The sequence below is a fragment of the Thermobia domestica genome, chromosome 15 (assembly GCF_964235325.1).
Source record: "Thermobia domestica chromosome 15, izTheDome1.hap1.1, whole genome shotgun sequence".
Taxonomy (NCBI): domain Eukaryota; kingdom Metazoa; phylum Arthropoda; class Insecta; order Zygentoma; family Lepismatidae; genus Thermobia; species Thermobia domestica.
The window spans coordinates 53,850,067-53,867,816 of NC_137468.1; the positions used below are offsets into that span (position 1 = coordinate 53,850,067).

A 17,750-nucleotide genomic window follows, 5' to 3' on the forward strand; every position below is an offset into this window, starting at 1 on the left:
TATAGCAGGGTGTAATTCTGGAGAATTGAAATAAAAAAAAAATAGTACACAAAATGTAATTTTATAAAGAAGAGGAGGAAAACACATGTCTATGTATCGCAGGACCAATTGAGCTTATAAAAAAGGTAGCCTGTTGGAGGGGCGGTACCTCTGGATCCGCTATTGCTTTATTGTTAGCTAATTATAATGAAGGAACTATTATCTTGCCAGAGAGACAAGCATTATCCATTTACATAAATTAGTGGAGCCCTTGAGGCTGAACTTAAATCTCCAAAGAGATGTAAAACATCTTTATTGAGTCGAGAATTTAAAGAATAAAGTTTCGGGTATATACCAGTGAAAGTTTAAAGTCACTTGATCGGGAAATGCAGAAAAGGAACATATATATTTTATTATATTTATTTAATGAACTGCATGTACTAAGCTGAAATTGGAGCTGCATAATGAAAAAAGTAAGAAGACAGCATTTTTATTGATTTGTGTTAGATTTTCTAAACTCCTAACATAGCATATCTACTACTGACATACGGGAAATGACAAAAATTCGAGCAAGAAGCTTCTGGGGTCTTACACTGCAATTGCACCATCTACGAGTTTCTCAGCAACGATGACATTGTGGCAACCGTAATACCTGGAACATATGCAACCCTTTTTACATCTTGTTTTGCGTGTTGCATAACGTCTGGGCATTGTTAACCATCACCATTTTTGTGTCTCAGTTCATTGACATACGCAAATGTCTTTCTACTGAGCGACGCGAGGATAAAATAAAGTATGGTGATCGTGAAAAAAATAGTCGAATTCGAAATTTTAACGGATTTACATGTTTCATGGCCCCCACAAACCGAAAAGATTATTTTTGGATGTCCGTCCTTTTGTTCATTAATCCATCCGTCCGTCTGTCCGTAAATGTGTTCACTTGCCTAGATGCCGTATCGTTCAACATATCCGCACCAAGCTCTAAACTTCAACATTTCTTCCTACCTCAAAATTTAAGGATAGTCTACTGAAGGGTGGAAATAAAAAAAAAATTAAAAAAGATCATTTTATCGAAACGGCTCTAACAATTTTGTGCACCAATATTTCATAAACAACCTCATACTGTGATATAAGTCGTTTCTCTGGAAAAAATCCAGAATGTTTAGCATACTCTTGGGGTGTTTTTCTCGGAAGATTGTCTTAAAAACGACTCACGCGATTTTGTCCATAGTTTACAAATAAATATTACGTTATACTAACTTGATAATGCGCCATAACTAATTTGTTCTAAAAAATCCACAAGGGGTACTTTATTCTTGGGGTAGATCTTCCCGGACGATTTTGTAAAAGAAGAATCAAGCTATTTTCTTCATGTTTAATAAATAAACGATCAATTAGGAAACATACAATATAATATAAATAATTTTTTATTTAAAAATTCTGAAAGGGAAATTTAGCTTTGAAATGAGTTTTTCGCGGATCATTTTCTCAAGAATAACTCCGCCAATTTTGTTTACACTTTGTAAATAAATGTTCCAAGGGGTAGTTTACCATCCACCCATCCATTACAAATAATAATAATAATAATAATAATAATAATAATAATAATAATAATAATAATAATAATAATAATAATAATAATAATAATAATAAATATAAATTAAGGGACTGATGACCTAGCAGATGTATACACTAAGAACCTTTCAAGAAAGGTTACCAGGTATAATCTATTCTTATGAACAGCCCATATGTTTTGTATTTCTCTGAAAGATACCTGTATTTTCTCATATGTTCCCGCAAGTTCCAGAATATTCTAACTTAAACTGAATTTTACGAATTCACTTCGGTTACTACGTCACGCTGGTGGATCTCTTGGGGGACACTGTACTCTATGGGCTAGAGCGTTGAACTTCTGTCCACGTGGTCCCCGGTTCGATTTCCGGCAGGTGGTTTCCAATTTTTGTCATTTACACGCGTCGTGAAGCAAATTGGGAAATCACGTGAATAAAAGAAGTTACGCTCACTAGGTATAAAAAAGTTGCTGGTTCGTTGCTCTGCTGGACGTAGTTCAACCGATTGCTAAGAGATGGCATTGGAGCGATTCAGTACCACAAAAGGGCTGTGATGTCAAGTGGTACTTTAGTGGGTCCTTTATAGATTTGTAATGTTAGTACATCAATTCGTTACTCTACACATTAACTCTTGAACAAAAGAGATTTTTTTGCAGTAGACAGAGCGATTACCTCGGCCGAGTTCGTTAATGGAGAAAATCCGTTAATATTCTAACGGGTAACGGTGACTTTAACTTAGAGATCCCACATCTACTACCAGCATATATACTTCATTGATAAATGCAAATATCGTGTGATTCTCTTTACTGTTTTAACCAAAGTTTATTTGCTTTTTTTATTAGTGTAGTCGCCACAACGTGTACCTAGGTATTCTTTCGTATGTCTGTAAGCTTACAGTCCTCGGGTGTCATTTGGGGAGAGCAGGGATTTGAGAAATACATATTTGTTAGTCAATCGTATATTAATATACTAATAAAAAAAGTGGTACTCTTATGACAGTGAAGAATCCCTTCCTTCCGCAAGAAAAATCTGAAATGACTCTGCTGTTACAGACTCGAGAATAATTTAAAGACCCGTGATTAATTTATACGTAAGAGTCAGGTAGCTCTTAGCGAAGAGATGTACCGAGTTATATATAATTTTTGTCAATCAATGTATTTCTTAAAACTTCATGAAACAGAAAAATGGATACCATGAATATCTTTATGGACCTGATAACGGTTAAAGATTACGAGCAGTGAAGCGCGGAAGACACACACTAGACAAGGCTGGATTAATAGCCTGAAAAGCTCTAGGCACTTACAAGATTTTAGTACACCCGTATTTATGTAATTCAAAATATAAATAATAATAATAGAGTATAAAATAAAACCTCATTTATCAATTTTTTAAATAAAATCTCACAGTAAAATGGAAAGTAATGTTTAGTTTTGTACACTTCTACTTCATTTATATTTGAATTTTTTTAAAATTAGTTTTTGATCGGATAATCAATGTTATTATTATCAACTATTACTTCTATCATTACTACATTATTATTACTTTTATCTCCGTAAGGAGGTTAATTTTTGCATGGAGTATGTGCTGTGTGAGTGTGTGCGTGTGTGTGTCTGGTTTGTGAAATTTGTATTCTTTCTGTATAGTGTCAGGGAAAAATACGCAGGTTTCCGTGTTTTTATTTAGATGATGTAGAGGTACTTTTCTTTTCAATTTCACAATGTTGGCTGAAGTCTGCTGCGTCCTCTGAGTTCTCTTGTTATTCTTGTATGCAACTTTCTTACTTAATGTGTTGGCCTCTTTTACAGATCCTGGTATTGCTGTACCTGGTGAGTTCAATTTAAAAGCAGTATGCAGCAGTCCTTCCATCCTCGTCCCCTCTCCTTACTTCCTTTCCACTGCAATAAACTTGTCTTGTAACCATGGTCATAATGGAACAGCAACAAAAATATATCTTACATATTGCTTTTAAATTGAACACATTGTATTTGCAGTATTGCATCATATGTTCCATAAACCATGATAAATTCGGCTATGGACAATTTCTGCGGTTTTCTTTTCTCTTAATGTCCTAAGCACGTGGTTATTTTGCTTAATGACTTAACCCACCCCTGACCCTAGGGCAGCATTATCGTAAATAACTAAAGACAGGAGAACGCGTACCTCATAACATAATACCACATGACTTAAAAGAATATAAATAATACACAGTAACACTCGCTATGATCACAATCAGTCTGTGAAATATGAAATGGTGTTCAATAAAAGTATTTACCTTATTAGAGTAAGAATCTACCTTTGAAAGCTTTTCAATTATAAATACAACAAGGAAATATTTCTTTTCTTAGTGTAATTACATGATATCAACAGCTACCTAAGTAAACTTCAACCCAAAATCAAGGAAAAAATACCCTCGTTTAAGGATTAGGACCCAAACTTATTTTCAGAAGATTTAAGACTGTTTCATCACGAAAGGAATCGTAAAAGTATTGTCTCGTCTCAAAAAGGGTAGTTTCTATCGAAAAGAATCTGTATCGTCTGATGTCTTGTCATGAAGAGTTTGTCTCATTGACTCTCCGGTCCCATTGCTTGTGCACTATGAGCTCCGTCGTGATTTACTGTTGGTGAATTTCGTGAATTTCCTCCAAATGATGAATGTCATCCTGGCTTTTCTCTTTAAAAAAAGTCCTGCTACTGGTTGCAAAATGAATCACGAGTGAATGAAATATATGCACTATCAGTTCACAATATTATTCATTACTGCTTTTAAATCTTTATTTGGCACCAAAAGTTAAAATATGAAGTTCAACTACTCCAGGAACATGTAAATAAGTAAAATATGAATATGTTGCGTTTCATTCTACCACTGAAAGATATAACTACTGTATTCCTGTGATAGAATTAGGCATGATTTTCACTTGTAGTGATGACATAGTTGAAATACGTCAAGAAACGTTTCTCTTCGATAACCCAAACTGAGAAATGCCAGAAGCACTTATTCCTAATTGATCGAATGGCTATCCTAAGAATTTAAAGGATACTTTTACGAACGACTTTCTACTTGGTTTTCTTAACAGCTTTGTAATAATTAATTCTCAGTGGTTTCTCGAAGAAGAAAAACAAAACGAATTCAAAGAAGTCACTATAAGGGAAACGAAGTAATAAAGGCTCTAAAAAGTAGACAACAATAATAAAGCGATTAAAAACAGAAGATAATTTATTACTATTATGTATAGAAGATCTTTTAAGACGTGCCAAGCTGAACAAATTAATGCCTAACATAAAAATTTCGATGGTAATTTTATGAGTTGCTTTCGTTCTGAACATTTCTACGTACAAGATGTGCCCCACTGTGGGCGATAAGTCACAGAAAAAGTGGATAATATCCTAGTAAAATTTGAGTAAGATCACCATGTCATGATATCGCCAATGACCTAAACATACGTATATCACCAGTGCTAAATCATTCAGAGAACTCTGGCTTACAATGGATATTATCACATGGCTGTATGCAACCCACTTTACGTTATTGCATTTCCGGTTGCAGCACATTGTGGGCTAAGCTTTCCTCAGGCATTGCAAGCAGGGCCGGATCCAGGATTTTCTGAGGGGGGTGCACCAATAACTATCAGTACATTTGAATCAAAATTATTTTTTAATGCCTTGTATGAGGAACTGACTTAAACTATTGTGTTTAGCAAAACTCCGCTTTCTTTTAAGCCCGAAACGGAAACATGACATGAAATTTTAGGAAAGTATTGCTATTTTCACTGTCATTTTCTCAATTTAGATAGTGTATATTCAGAACGGAGGGGGCGCACGTGCTTTGGTGCACCCCCTAAATCCGGTCCTGGTTACAAGTATTATTTGATTTTTAAAAGAACAATCTAATTATTATTTTTTTCAAACATTTTATAGATATAAACCTTGCTTGGGAATTGATTATTCGATTAGTGAGAACCGTATCGAAATATGACCAACGATTCTCGACACACATACAGGTCAAACTGAAAATATCCTCTTTTTGAAGTCGGCTAAAAAGAAAAAGAATGGCATTTACATCCATACTTCACACAATCTACAATTATATATTTTTTACAACATACTCGCCAGCAGTATTATTTAACAATATTCAGAAGAAATATAACAAATATACCATTTTTAAACTACATAACAAAACAGGTGAGGATGTCATACAACTATCAGGGAACAGATTACTTTTACCGACAAAGGTAATAATAGTTGATATTTTTCTCTGTCTCAAACACAATATCTAACTGTGATATTGTCCATAAGTAGAAGCTTTGCTTTGTTATAATTAAATACAAACTAATTATTTGGTGAGCAAAACTATATATGTATCATTAAAATTCGACACGTGTTACAGTTTCGCCAACTAACTCTTTGGCTTCATCAGACACTATGTGATACAGTATAACTGTATAATCATATATACATACAAACCGTAACACGTGTCGAATTTTAATGAAAATATATAGTTTTGCTCAGCAAATAATTAGTTTATATTTAACAATATCTAAATTATATTGATCTTTATTTAAAGATATAATAGGTACACTCTTTTTGATTATGCAGTGTCGCGTTGTTTTAGTTGAAGATAAAAGAAATCAAATTTATAGAACTTCTTGTCTTATTACTTTTGTTCCCGATTCAGATAGCGGCAAGGAGTTCTTCAGCTTTAGATTCTGACTCATGGCTTTAGTAGCATAGAAAATAATCAAGGGAGAGATTTAACGACGGGCAAAAGCCACGCAAGACCATTACGCTTGACAACTTAATACCAGTCATTTCTTTGCCTATTTTTGGCTTCGTCTCCGGATTTCAAAGACGCACTTTAAGTGTCCACACTCACTATCATAGCTTAACAGCGAATTTATGTGTTTCAAAACCATATGCAAGAAACAAAAAAAAGGTGGAAGGGGAGGCGAAGTAGAGTCGATATTATATATAGAAAATGCAAACGCAACACAAGAACACTTTATCTAAACTATGATTAGCTAGACACATTATTGTAATTTAATAGAAAGATGATCGTGGGACCAACGTTGTTTTAGGGGCGATGGTCCTCCATGGATCCCTCTGGTTACGCCTATGAGAGAAATCATTCGTTAATACTCAATTACCTGAGTTAAAAAAAGTACAATGAAACTTACTTGAGGACATGTTTGCCCCGTTTGATGGTTTGGTCCACATGTGGAAGTCACTTTAAGTTGTTCCTTATAGTCTGGCTGATAAGGTAAGAGCATTCGAATCTTGCCCCATCGATTAAAGAAAAGAACGATGGCAGCGATCCATACGATCAAAACGAGAATTACGATTCCTACTTCCACTCCACGAACTTGGAATTTTTCTGCTGCCTGTTGCCGCTCGCTTCTTGGATTTTCGTCTGGAAAAAAAAAAAAAAAAACAGAGATAGAGAGTGTCAAAGAATTCAAGGACGTAATATTTTTTTACTTTAAAAATACTTGAGAGATAAGAAATCAAACTGGAATATGAAAGATTTGAAATGAGTCGAAAAATACTTAAAATTTCCTTTTGTAGTGTAATTACAAACTAAATCAACTTAGCACTGAATGACCTTACAGCAATCGTAGATTTCTTTCATAGTGATTTCTAAAGGAAGAGAGTACCTGATCACACTCTACCTCACTCCGTACATAATAATGCAAAAATATAGAATGATTTAACATTACAAATTCAATATATAATAGAGTAAGTTGAAACGAGTCATGTCTTCGAAATGTGGAAGTGAAGAAGAATGGAGGAAATTAGCCGAGTTGAGCGGAAAACGAATGATAGTGTGCTAGAAATAGTGGGAGAGAAAAAACAATTTTTCAGATAGTATTAAGAAGAGGAAGAGAAATTGTTGGGAACATTGGCTAAGAAGGAGCTGTATCAGAAGGGACATTTTTAGAAGGTATAATGGCAAGAAAGAGAGGGAGAGGACGAAGCATACTACAATTAATGGATGATATCAAAACAGAGAAATCGCACGTGAAGGCGAAGAGGTTAACGGAAGCTTCTCAGTTGCAGCAAGTGACCTCCCAATAATGGCAGAATACTTATGATGATGATATTGATGATGAAATTTTAGTATTTAGCTTTCCTCCGCTGGTCTATATGCTGGCACACCTATGGTGCACGGGGTCCCAGGTTCGATTCTCGGTGGGATAACTTTGAAATTTGGACGCATTACGGTAATTCGGAGTCTATCTTAAGCTATAGGTCCTCTTCTGTTATAGCCTCGATGCTGAAATGGAACGCTAAACTACAATCAACAAACCATTAGTACATAATTATCCCAGATTTCAACTGTAACACGTATCATAAAGCACTTACTTATTTCACTAGAATTTACCATAATGCATATTTCTGGGAATTATTTAAATTAATGTGTCAAGTAGATTGAAAAGGTTTACATATTCAGGACATAAAAGACGAAGAATTAATTAAATTTAATTTGTTTTCAACAATGCTTTAGGATCTCCAATTACATGCTATCTAAGTAAACAATATAGAGTTACGAAAAATAAATAAGAATTGTTTTTCCAGCTTTGAGGATTTTATACATTCATAAAAGGCAACTTTAAACATTCAGTATATGTAGTACAATCGGAGTAGTTTAAGTTGTGTTTCGGTTTATAACTTACACAATATTTCGAATAAATATACTAGCTGAAATGACCGTTCTTCGCATGAGAAGAATAAGCTTTATGCAAAATTTTGAAAGTGACAAAATGAGTGACATAAATGAACAACCAAGGGCAACATCTTTGGCCTTGCTTCTGCCAATATGAATGAAATACGAAAGATTGCTGAGAAATCTGAAATACCCTTTCTTGCCTAAACTTGATTATAAGTGTCATCGAGAGTATCACCAATCAGCTTAGCGCCCCCTAAAAATTGATTCGGCATTAATACAAATCGTTTGTCGATTATGTTTCACGTCATTTCTTCAGATCCCATACGAGAGCCAATGGGGATTGAATTCGGACTTAAAGGAGTGGGAGCATTTATCTGAGTGAACTCAAAAACTTTGGATTTGACACTAATAACGGTTGTTTTCGAATTTTTACACTCCACTAGAGTGCTAGGAGTATCTTATCCCTACAGTAATGTTTTTCAGGTTATAAATCATACGTATACCAAGTTTGGTTCAAATTAATGTAATTGTTCCAGAGTTGTGCTGGAATATACATACATATACTGATTGATATAATGATTGACATACTTATATATACCGATTGGCACTGCTTTGTCTCCTTTAAAACGGTAATTTTTAAAAAGTCTGAAACACAGATTGGCTTAATTTAATACATACCAAGTTTCATCTTCCTAAGTTGATAGGATCATCAGATTCTCAACTTTATGCATAAATTTTGACCCCTTATTTCCCCCTTAAACAGGCATTTTGATCAAAATAACCTAACAGAGACCTAAGTTACATCATGGCCCAGTCATGTACCAAAAATAATTAAGATTTGCGCAGCAGGCTAGGAGGAATACACGAACAAATATCGTTACATTCATATATATATAGCTAGATGTCCCTTGACTCCCTGAAAATCTGAATGTTCAGAAACGTTGGGAAGCAGGACCGCTTATTTTAAATGAAGAATGTACTCGTATATAATCAGTTTTATTTTCCTAAATTGACAGGATTGTGAGATACTAAATGTTTCTCATAAATGTTTACCCTTCTTGTTCCCCCCTAGGATACGCATTTTAATAAAGTAGTATATCTAAAACATAAACTAAGTCATGGTACCTTTATATAGCAAAAATCATCAAAAATTGGCGCAACAGTCTAGGCGAGGAGTTCGTGGAGGAATTCATTTTGATAATGTATAGGTAGACTATACGTATTGTACACTTTTACTACCGGATGTTATTGAACCTCTTGGGTGTCAAGTGGAGTGAATGCCAACTCCAAAATTGGAATTTTACAGGAGTAAAATTTGAAGATCAGTATCTCATGAACAATTCATATTTCTGTTATTTTGGCAACCACAACTATGTAATTTATGGTTTTATAATTTACTATTTATTTGTTTTTAAAAAGTACTAATCTATATAAATGAATGAAATCATTAGTTATATTTTGGTGTTTTGGAGTTAGGCCACTTGGCATTCAATTGTACAGTTAGGGAGAAAGAAACGAAGGTGCTTATCAAGTGGAGAAAGAACTTAACATATGGAAAAAAAAGAGAAACAACAGCACATGGAGTGTGACATAAGCTCCAATATAAACACCATGAAATTTTATGTGTTTATGAAAGAGAAAGAATTACTGACACCATTGTTATGGATATATGACAACTAAATATTACTATTTATTTATTACAAGAAGAAAACACCTTACATTTAATTAAAAATTATGTACATTGGATCTCCAATGTATGATACTAATTGAATCAAATTTTATGTAAGATACACCAAAGAAAAAAAATAATAATATTAGTGGTACAATGCGTGATACCAGTGAATCATAATTTACACTGTATTCTAATTACAACGCAGCTAGTCAAGTCTTAGAAGACATAAGTTATTCAAGAAGCAGCTCTTCCGGGAATTGAAAGTGAGAGGGATTTTGTAGCGAATCGAAGGGAAGTAGTACCAGTCGTTCAATTGATAATGTGATTGCATCCAAAGTATAAGATAAAAACTACTGGAACGTTGTCTGATTTGGAGAACACTGAAGGAGAACAAGAGTTGAACCAAACAAAACTAAGTTCTTTGAAAGTCTTTGTTCACCATTTCAACGATACATGGAAAAAAAATCTTAATTTGCTTTTAGAGTTTCTAATAATATGGTACAATTTAATCTTTACTATGTCTAGACAAATGCTAATTATTGATCACACCTTTCTACGTTGTAACCTATCAAATATCTAATTTATTTACTTCGTGAATTTGCATAGATTTTTTTTCGCATCATGTAACTTACTATACATTTAAAAATACTGTTTAAGCAATTTTTCAGGGAGATAATATAATCGAAAATTGTCGTATTAGAAGTTTGCTTATTAGCTACATGTTTTATTGGTATTACTTTATCGATATTTAACAGTACTGAATATCTCCAAATTTCTTTAAATTTTCCCTTACTTCGTGAAACTTAAATTATATATATATATATATATATATATATATATATATATATATATAATTTTAATATTTACTAATGAAATTTAAGTAAATGCATATATATACTACAAATACTAATACATATACAGGGTGTTCGGGATAAATTTGACACTTATGGGTAATAGGAAGAAACAGAGAATATCGTCCTTAAAACAAATTGTACTGAACTCGTGGAAATCGTACAGTAGAAGAAGAACAAGAGGAAGCAAAATCATTATATATACACAATATAAAGCACCATTTGCGGCCACAACTGCCTCAAGTCGATTCCTGAATCTGGAGCATGCAGCCCTCACAGTGTTCCTAGGGATAGCTACAAATGCCGCCTGAATCCTGTCGATAAACTGGGTCTTAGTGTTGCAGGCATTGCGGTTGGTGTGTTGCTCCACCACACCCCACACATAATAATCGACAGGATTATGTCAGGGGAGTTAGGAGGCCAGATGTCGGGACTGGTGAAGTCGTACAAATCGTCACGCAACCACTTCAGGGCCTTCCCAGCAGTATGACAAAGAGCGGATTCTTGCTGGCACATTTAGGTTCGTCCAGCAGCCATTCTTTCCAACCAAGGCTTCACAAAAAAAGCTCCACATACGCATTTGCATTTAGCAATCTCTTGGAATTGGTGCATGAATTCCTGCGTGCGGTGGCAATCGGATTGTCTTCTATGAGCTTTTCTAGCAGCCACGGCTTCATAGTCACCGTTACACTTCCTATCGCTTTCATAGTGTTCAAGGAGCACTGAGCAGCTGTCTTGACTGCAGAATTTGGTTGGCTAGCACGAATCATTGTGATGTAGGTAACTTATTTCCAATATCCTGGTGGCTTCCACTCGTCCATTGCAGTTCTGTTTGACTTCACAGCTGTATCTGAAACTAAAGAGAAGTAATATGAGAGAACACTGGCAATACCTTCCAACAACTCATATCTACATGCAATAACACCAACTGAAGGGTACATAAAAATGGTTCATTGCAATTTTTGCCAAAAAGCCGATACAGACACCTCCTGTTCGTGCTAATTTGTACCTCTAAATGCACTACGAATATTGTGAAAAAAGTGACTCGTTGCAGAGAAACTTACACAAGAAAAACAGCCATACAAGAAAAGAAGGCGCCTATCAACATTTTAAATTGCTTCTGAAAAAAAAGTAAAATGTTGATTAGCTCCTTCTTTCCGTGTACCTTTCAACTGTCAAATTTACCCCGAACACCCTGTATACTACAAATTAATTTTGAAAAAAGCAAGGAAAATATAACAAGGTTTGAAGAAGAGATCAATAAAAGAACATAGTTTAAATTACCAGTTCATTACAAAGTACCTGTAGTTCTTCCTAGAAATCAATGGGCTAAAATATAAGGTTAGACGCGGTGCTCAAAACTGTTAAGTAGTAATTCTGAGTTTATTATTATAATAATCAAAACGAATAACTTTTTACGCTATTGCCATTAATAACTAATGACTGTAACAATTATAGACTAGATTTGAAGATTAACCTCACATACATTTCTGTTAATTACTTGTAAAAATACTTTAGCAACCTAAGCTAACTAGTATACAACTGGCTATTCTTTTATGACTACGCTTGTGTAGTTTCTTGAATTTGAGTGCCTCTGAGTGATTTAAATTATTAACGGTATGGGCCACCGCACCAAACTTTCTCGCTCTCACCTCTTAAATTGAATTAAGATCATACATTAGTTGTTGCGGAAACGTTTATTGACGAAGTATGAGCAAAACTTATGAGAGACGCTTTCGATAAATTGCATCGAAGAAAACACGTTAAAGAACAAACTACTACAAATATTTTCTTCCTTAATGTAATTTTAGGAAAGTATTAGGCTTATTAAAATGAAATCTTTGAGTTTTACGTCCTACGGTTATGCCGGCTAGACTAAAGGAGACGGTGATGAGAAATGAGTGAAATGGTGAGATGAAGAAGTGGGAGGAAACAGAAGAACCCCGAAAAAACTCACGCACACGTTGTTTTATCCACCACAAATTTCACTTGGCGCGAGATAGGATCGAACCAGAGATTCCATACACCAGAGGTGAACGCTCTACCACTGAGCCACTGCAACCTCCTAGTCACTAGGAACTCGTCCAGTGAAGGTTCTAGTTCACAGGTTATACTTATCCAATACTAAAATTCAATTATCAGTAACAATTGCAGCTCAGGGAAGTTTTATTAATATTTTGATTTCGTACAAGACTGGTTAGTTTACCAAATTAGTGTTAAAAATAAGTTTCCAAGCATGCAATAGCTAAGCAAGGGTTAAAATATAATTAAATGTACTAAAATGTCCTTTTGTGTAATGTAAAACATAAAATTCTAAAATGCACTTTCTAAAATAGTAATTTAAACATTTGAAATATAAAATCCGAAGTCTAAGAGACCTCATCAGAGGGGGACTGGGAGTACAAGGGCTCACCCGGAGAATGATGCTTAAGGGCCTGATGAATACCGAGTTGGTCTGGACTGCCCTTTTAGGAATGAACCCTTATCTCGAGACTTGAATGGCTAAACTCCCACCCCCATGAAATATAAAGTTGTGTAGTCAAGTATTATTCCGCTTTTTTTTTTCTTTCTACAGTATGAAAATCTTTGCAATGAATCATATATGTGCCTTCAAAGCAGCGACTGTTTATATTGGAAGAGATGTGAATGTGATACGATTCCGTCTTTAATATTATGAGGAATTTAATTTTCGTGAATGGTAAGTATAATAAACTTTATTTTATTATAATAAACGGATAATAAACTTAAGTATAATGAACTTAATTTTATTGCGGAGCAAGCAATTGGAGAGGCGAGCGTGTTCGAATCCTGCCGCCGACTATCCTGACTAAGGTTTCTCAGGATTTCCCTCAGTCATACCAAACGAATGCAGGGATAGTACCTTAAATAAGGCATTCTGAGCTCTCTTTCCAATCACTTTGCTTGAAGACGTGCGTTGGGGGACGTCATCGATCAGTCTTGAGACGGACTTCAGTTAAAAATGCCAACATAATTGATAGAAACAATACTTCATCTTGTTTTTACTTTTCCGTAGCTGATACTTTCTATTTTTTCTTGGGGGAGGGGTGCGATTTTTCGGGTAGCTTGGAGGGCTTCACGCGGATTAATCCGGTACTGGCCGTGGGTAACGTCTTTCCCTTGTTATTTCTACTCAAGTAAATTACTTTGTCGCTGACATCTCACAAAATTCAAATAAATGAATGAAAGATATAAAAAATTTAAAGCTTACCTTCATCGCTTGAGAAGTTGGTAGAAAAAGCAGTTTTCGCTTCATTGAATCACTTTCAGCTGCGACAAGTGCACTTTTCTCTGCTTCTTTACGTTTCTGAAATCCGGATTTTCCTATTGTTTCGATCTTGTGTTAATCGTGTACCTTTTCTCGACTCCATGACTTTCAGATATTAAAGAAAACCAAGTTCGCCAAATGAAACAGTTCTACGCTTAGAGTATCGCATACAGAAGAGCATAATCCTTACTACAGTTTTTGCGTCAAAAATATGCAGCTATTTGCGTAGTGTACGTTGTAACCGTTAGCAATGGTTCGCAAACCTAGCGAAATTGTACTAAAACTGAACTAGAATACTCGGGATTGTGTTTACTTAGCTATAATGGAGTTTATTATTTTTTTAAAACACTTTTCAATTCTACCTTTAAAAATACCGGGTTACAATAATAGACGCGGTTCTTGTTATCTTCTTGAGGTTTTAGATGGTAATGAAAACAATCGGTGTTGCAACTTGATAAAAAAAAGTGTGATTTTATGATTGTAAAATTTATTTTCTAGAGAGTGGAAAGGGTGAGATTATGCTTTATTGCTAATCGATGTGAAAATACCAGAAAGCTCGTTGTTAATCGGGTTCCAAGTTACGACAATGATTAATTGTAATATCTTTCCGTGACCTGTTTGCTTCGGGGCCCCTTCGTATTAAAGACCCATATGACCTGTATAATCCATACATTTCCTTAGGATGAATTATTCCACATAACACACGAATAAATATAATTCAAATTATATTATTTTTAACGTTCCTATTAGTAGCGCAACTAAGATCACGTGCCCCAACCCCCTGCAATATTCGCAAATGGGCCCCAGTCAATATTCGTGCACTATTGTTAGGTATTCCTAATTAGAAATAACATCTTGCTATCCCCGTTCCTCTTTATCGACTCGAACTTAAAAAAAAAAAAACTATGATTGCATCAGCAATGGAGACCTCCTTCTACCCAAGTTTTGAAAACCAGTAAAAATAAATAAATAAATAAATAAATAAATAAATAAAATCACTAGTTAAAAATAAAGATTTGCAAGAAAGGAGTGATGCCTTTCTATTGGGATTCACTATTTCCTATGTACATTATACGCATATACGATAAAAAGAAATTGTCCAATCTAATGCCCTGTTAATTCTCGCAGCTTTGTAATGTCTTTGTTACTCTTGGATAAGAACATCGAGAATATTCCATGAAACTCCTCTTGCAGTAAGGAAACCGTTTTAGACATGGAGTTGGAAACGCGTGTTGTGGCGTTGGAAAGTACAGGGGTTTTCTAAGCACATCAGTGATGTTAGAAATCGATCCCGTGGCCCGAAACCCAATATGTTTGGGCTCAGATCCCTTCTATTCGTTATCAAATATATTGCGCTGTTCTTTACTGACATGCAGCATCACAGTATTGTCTTGTAATGTTCGGTTGAATAACATTCAGGCAGGATAATAAGGAAACTTATATTTGTGAGCAAAAAGCATAGAGAATATGACATGAACATCCTTTGGGGCCCGATTTCTTGGGCTTCGGGACCCGGGCTAGATTAACATCACCAGTGTGCTCAGGGGAAGCCGACCCATTCCAATGCAGCCACCACGTTCAAAAACTCCATGCTTCATTGGTGAATAGAAGGGATCGACCCTATGCTTTCAGGGCCTGATATCTGTGGACATCAGGCTCCGGGCTCGATTTGTGACATTACCGCTGTGTTCAGGGGACCACGACCTTTCCATTGCCATCTCCCACATCCAAAAACTAAATATTTCATTGATGAATACAATGGACCCAAGCTCGAAACTTCGGGGTCCGATTTCTGGGGCTTCGGTCCCGTTTTCTGACATTACCGCTGTGCTCAGGGTACCATTATTTATCGCCACCTCTTGTGTCCAACAACTCCATGTCTAACACAGTTTCTTTACCGTAGGAGAACCAGCTCCATGCTCTTCATGTGTTATCAATTCCATATCACATTATTGAATACATAAATTATGGAGACGAGATTACATTTTCGAGTTAATAACTTACGTGTATTTTTGAGACTTTTAAAATTGTATTATTGATTTTTCAACAAACAAGGCCACCGGTTGGACAGGGGGCCCTTTCCTTAGTGCCCTCCGTTCGCTAGCACTGCAGGCCCGTTAGTTACGCCACTGGTTACTATGAACGAGAACGCAGTTTTGAATTAATTATAACTAATTGAGCAATATCTTAAGTGATTTTGCGGAGTGCAGGGTCCACCCGGAAATTTCCGGGTATCAGGGCGGCCCAGTCCGTCTCTGGGCCGCCCCATCACGGTGAAATTAAGATATCGCTAATTTTACAGTAATTATGTGATATCTTCAAATAGTTAAAAAAAATTAATCGAAAAGTGGAACAAGAGCTCGCTAGACAATATTATTTTACATGAGATACCATTATCACGACTCACTTATCTGCTTCCGATTTCCAGCCATTTAGAAAATCGGCATTTATTTTCGCGTTTCTGAATGGGTTCAAACGGAAAGCTACTAGATGACTCGTAATAAAGGTACCTCTTATGTAAAATAATATTGTTTATGACGCCCTTGTTCCCCATTTCGATTATTTAAGGATATCACATAATTACTGTAAAATTATCTGTATTTTAATTTCGCAATGATTAGGCCTCTTAAAGAAATATACAAGGTAAAGAGAGGCTAGCAGAACGTGAAGGAGAAAGTCAGCATACTAGTATATGTATATTCACAGACTGACAAGGAATGAATACAGAAAGAGAAAGGAGGAAAATATTGCAATTATAACAGAGAGAGACAAGAATTAGTGACACGCGATGCTGAAAAAGAGAGAGAGAGAGAGAGAGATACTTACCAAGTGTTCTAAAAATCACAGGTTTACTGGTGGTTCTATTTCTACTTCCCTTTCTAATTGCTGTGACCGAGAGTTGATATCCCGTTGACGGTCGGAGTTCATTAAGCGTCACAGAGCCTTCGGTACAGGCCACTATTCGAACCGAGGGAAGAGATCTGAAAGAGAGAAGAATTAAAAAAAAAAAAGCAAAATATATAAATATTTTATTTCACTGCTTACCGTATCCTCTGCAACATTAATTAAGAGTCAACCGAGCGACCTCTATTGAAATAATGAAAATTTAAACTGAGTCGCCCAACTTGTCTTTGTAGCATAATTAATTGACAATGTTTGCTATTCACAATATACATACTACAACATACAACATGTATCAAAATTCATTAACACATTCTTCGTAAAACCAAATCTAATAATGAGTTTTCCATTGCGGAAAAATGATTTTAGTAGATCTTGTTGTTATTGTAAACTGTGGAAAAGAAAGAAGACGGAATTTCTTGAAAAATGAAATATAGGTTTTATATCCCACGGTTATGCCGGGTAGGCTAATACTCAGGTGCGTATATGGAGAAATCTTCATAAGTATAAAGTTAAGCAGGCATTTGTGAGGAAAAACGCTTCAAATGCTGTTTCAGTATGATTTGTTGTTGCTGAATTCATATCTGCCATATGCCACGCTGTAACATTCACTGTTTCTCAGAAATTCACTAAAAACAAAATGGCGGGCGAAAAGCATTTTTTGTAATATACAGAACTCAAAATATGTGTTTGTTCGACAAACGTTTGCACACCGCTCAACAAAATTTCTATTGAATTGTAATGAATATTATTCGATGCTCTAGAAAAGCAACTGCTGGACTCAAAACCTTTAAGCATTCAGCTATCAGTGTTACCAACATATTCCAAA

At 35.3% G+C, this 17,750-nt stretch overlaps 1 protein-coding gene across 1 annotated transcript in view; it reads right to left on the bottom strand.

The window, feature by feature from the left end:
* LOC145671032 (uncharacterized) overlaps positions 1 to 17,750 on the bottom strand; it is a 762,494-nt gene that overhangs the window by 51,331 nt on the left and 693,413 nt on the right. The window contains exons 5-6 of the mRNA XM_081739703.1: positions 16,847 to 17,001; positions 6,722 to 6,954 (exon numbers count right to left, since the gene is read on the bottom strand). Of these exons, the coding sequence (XP_081595829.1) occupies positions 6,722 to 6,954; positions 16,847 to 17,001 (388 nt within the window). The remainder of the gene's footprint in view (positions 1 to 6,721; positions 6,955 to 16,846; positions 17,002 to 17,750) is intronic.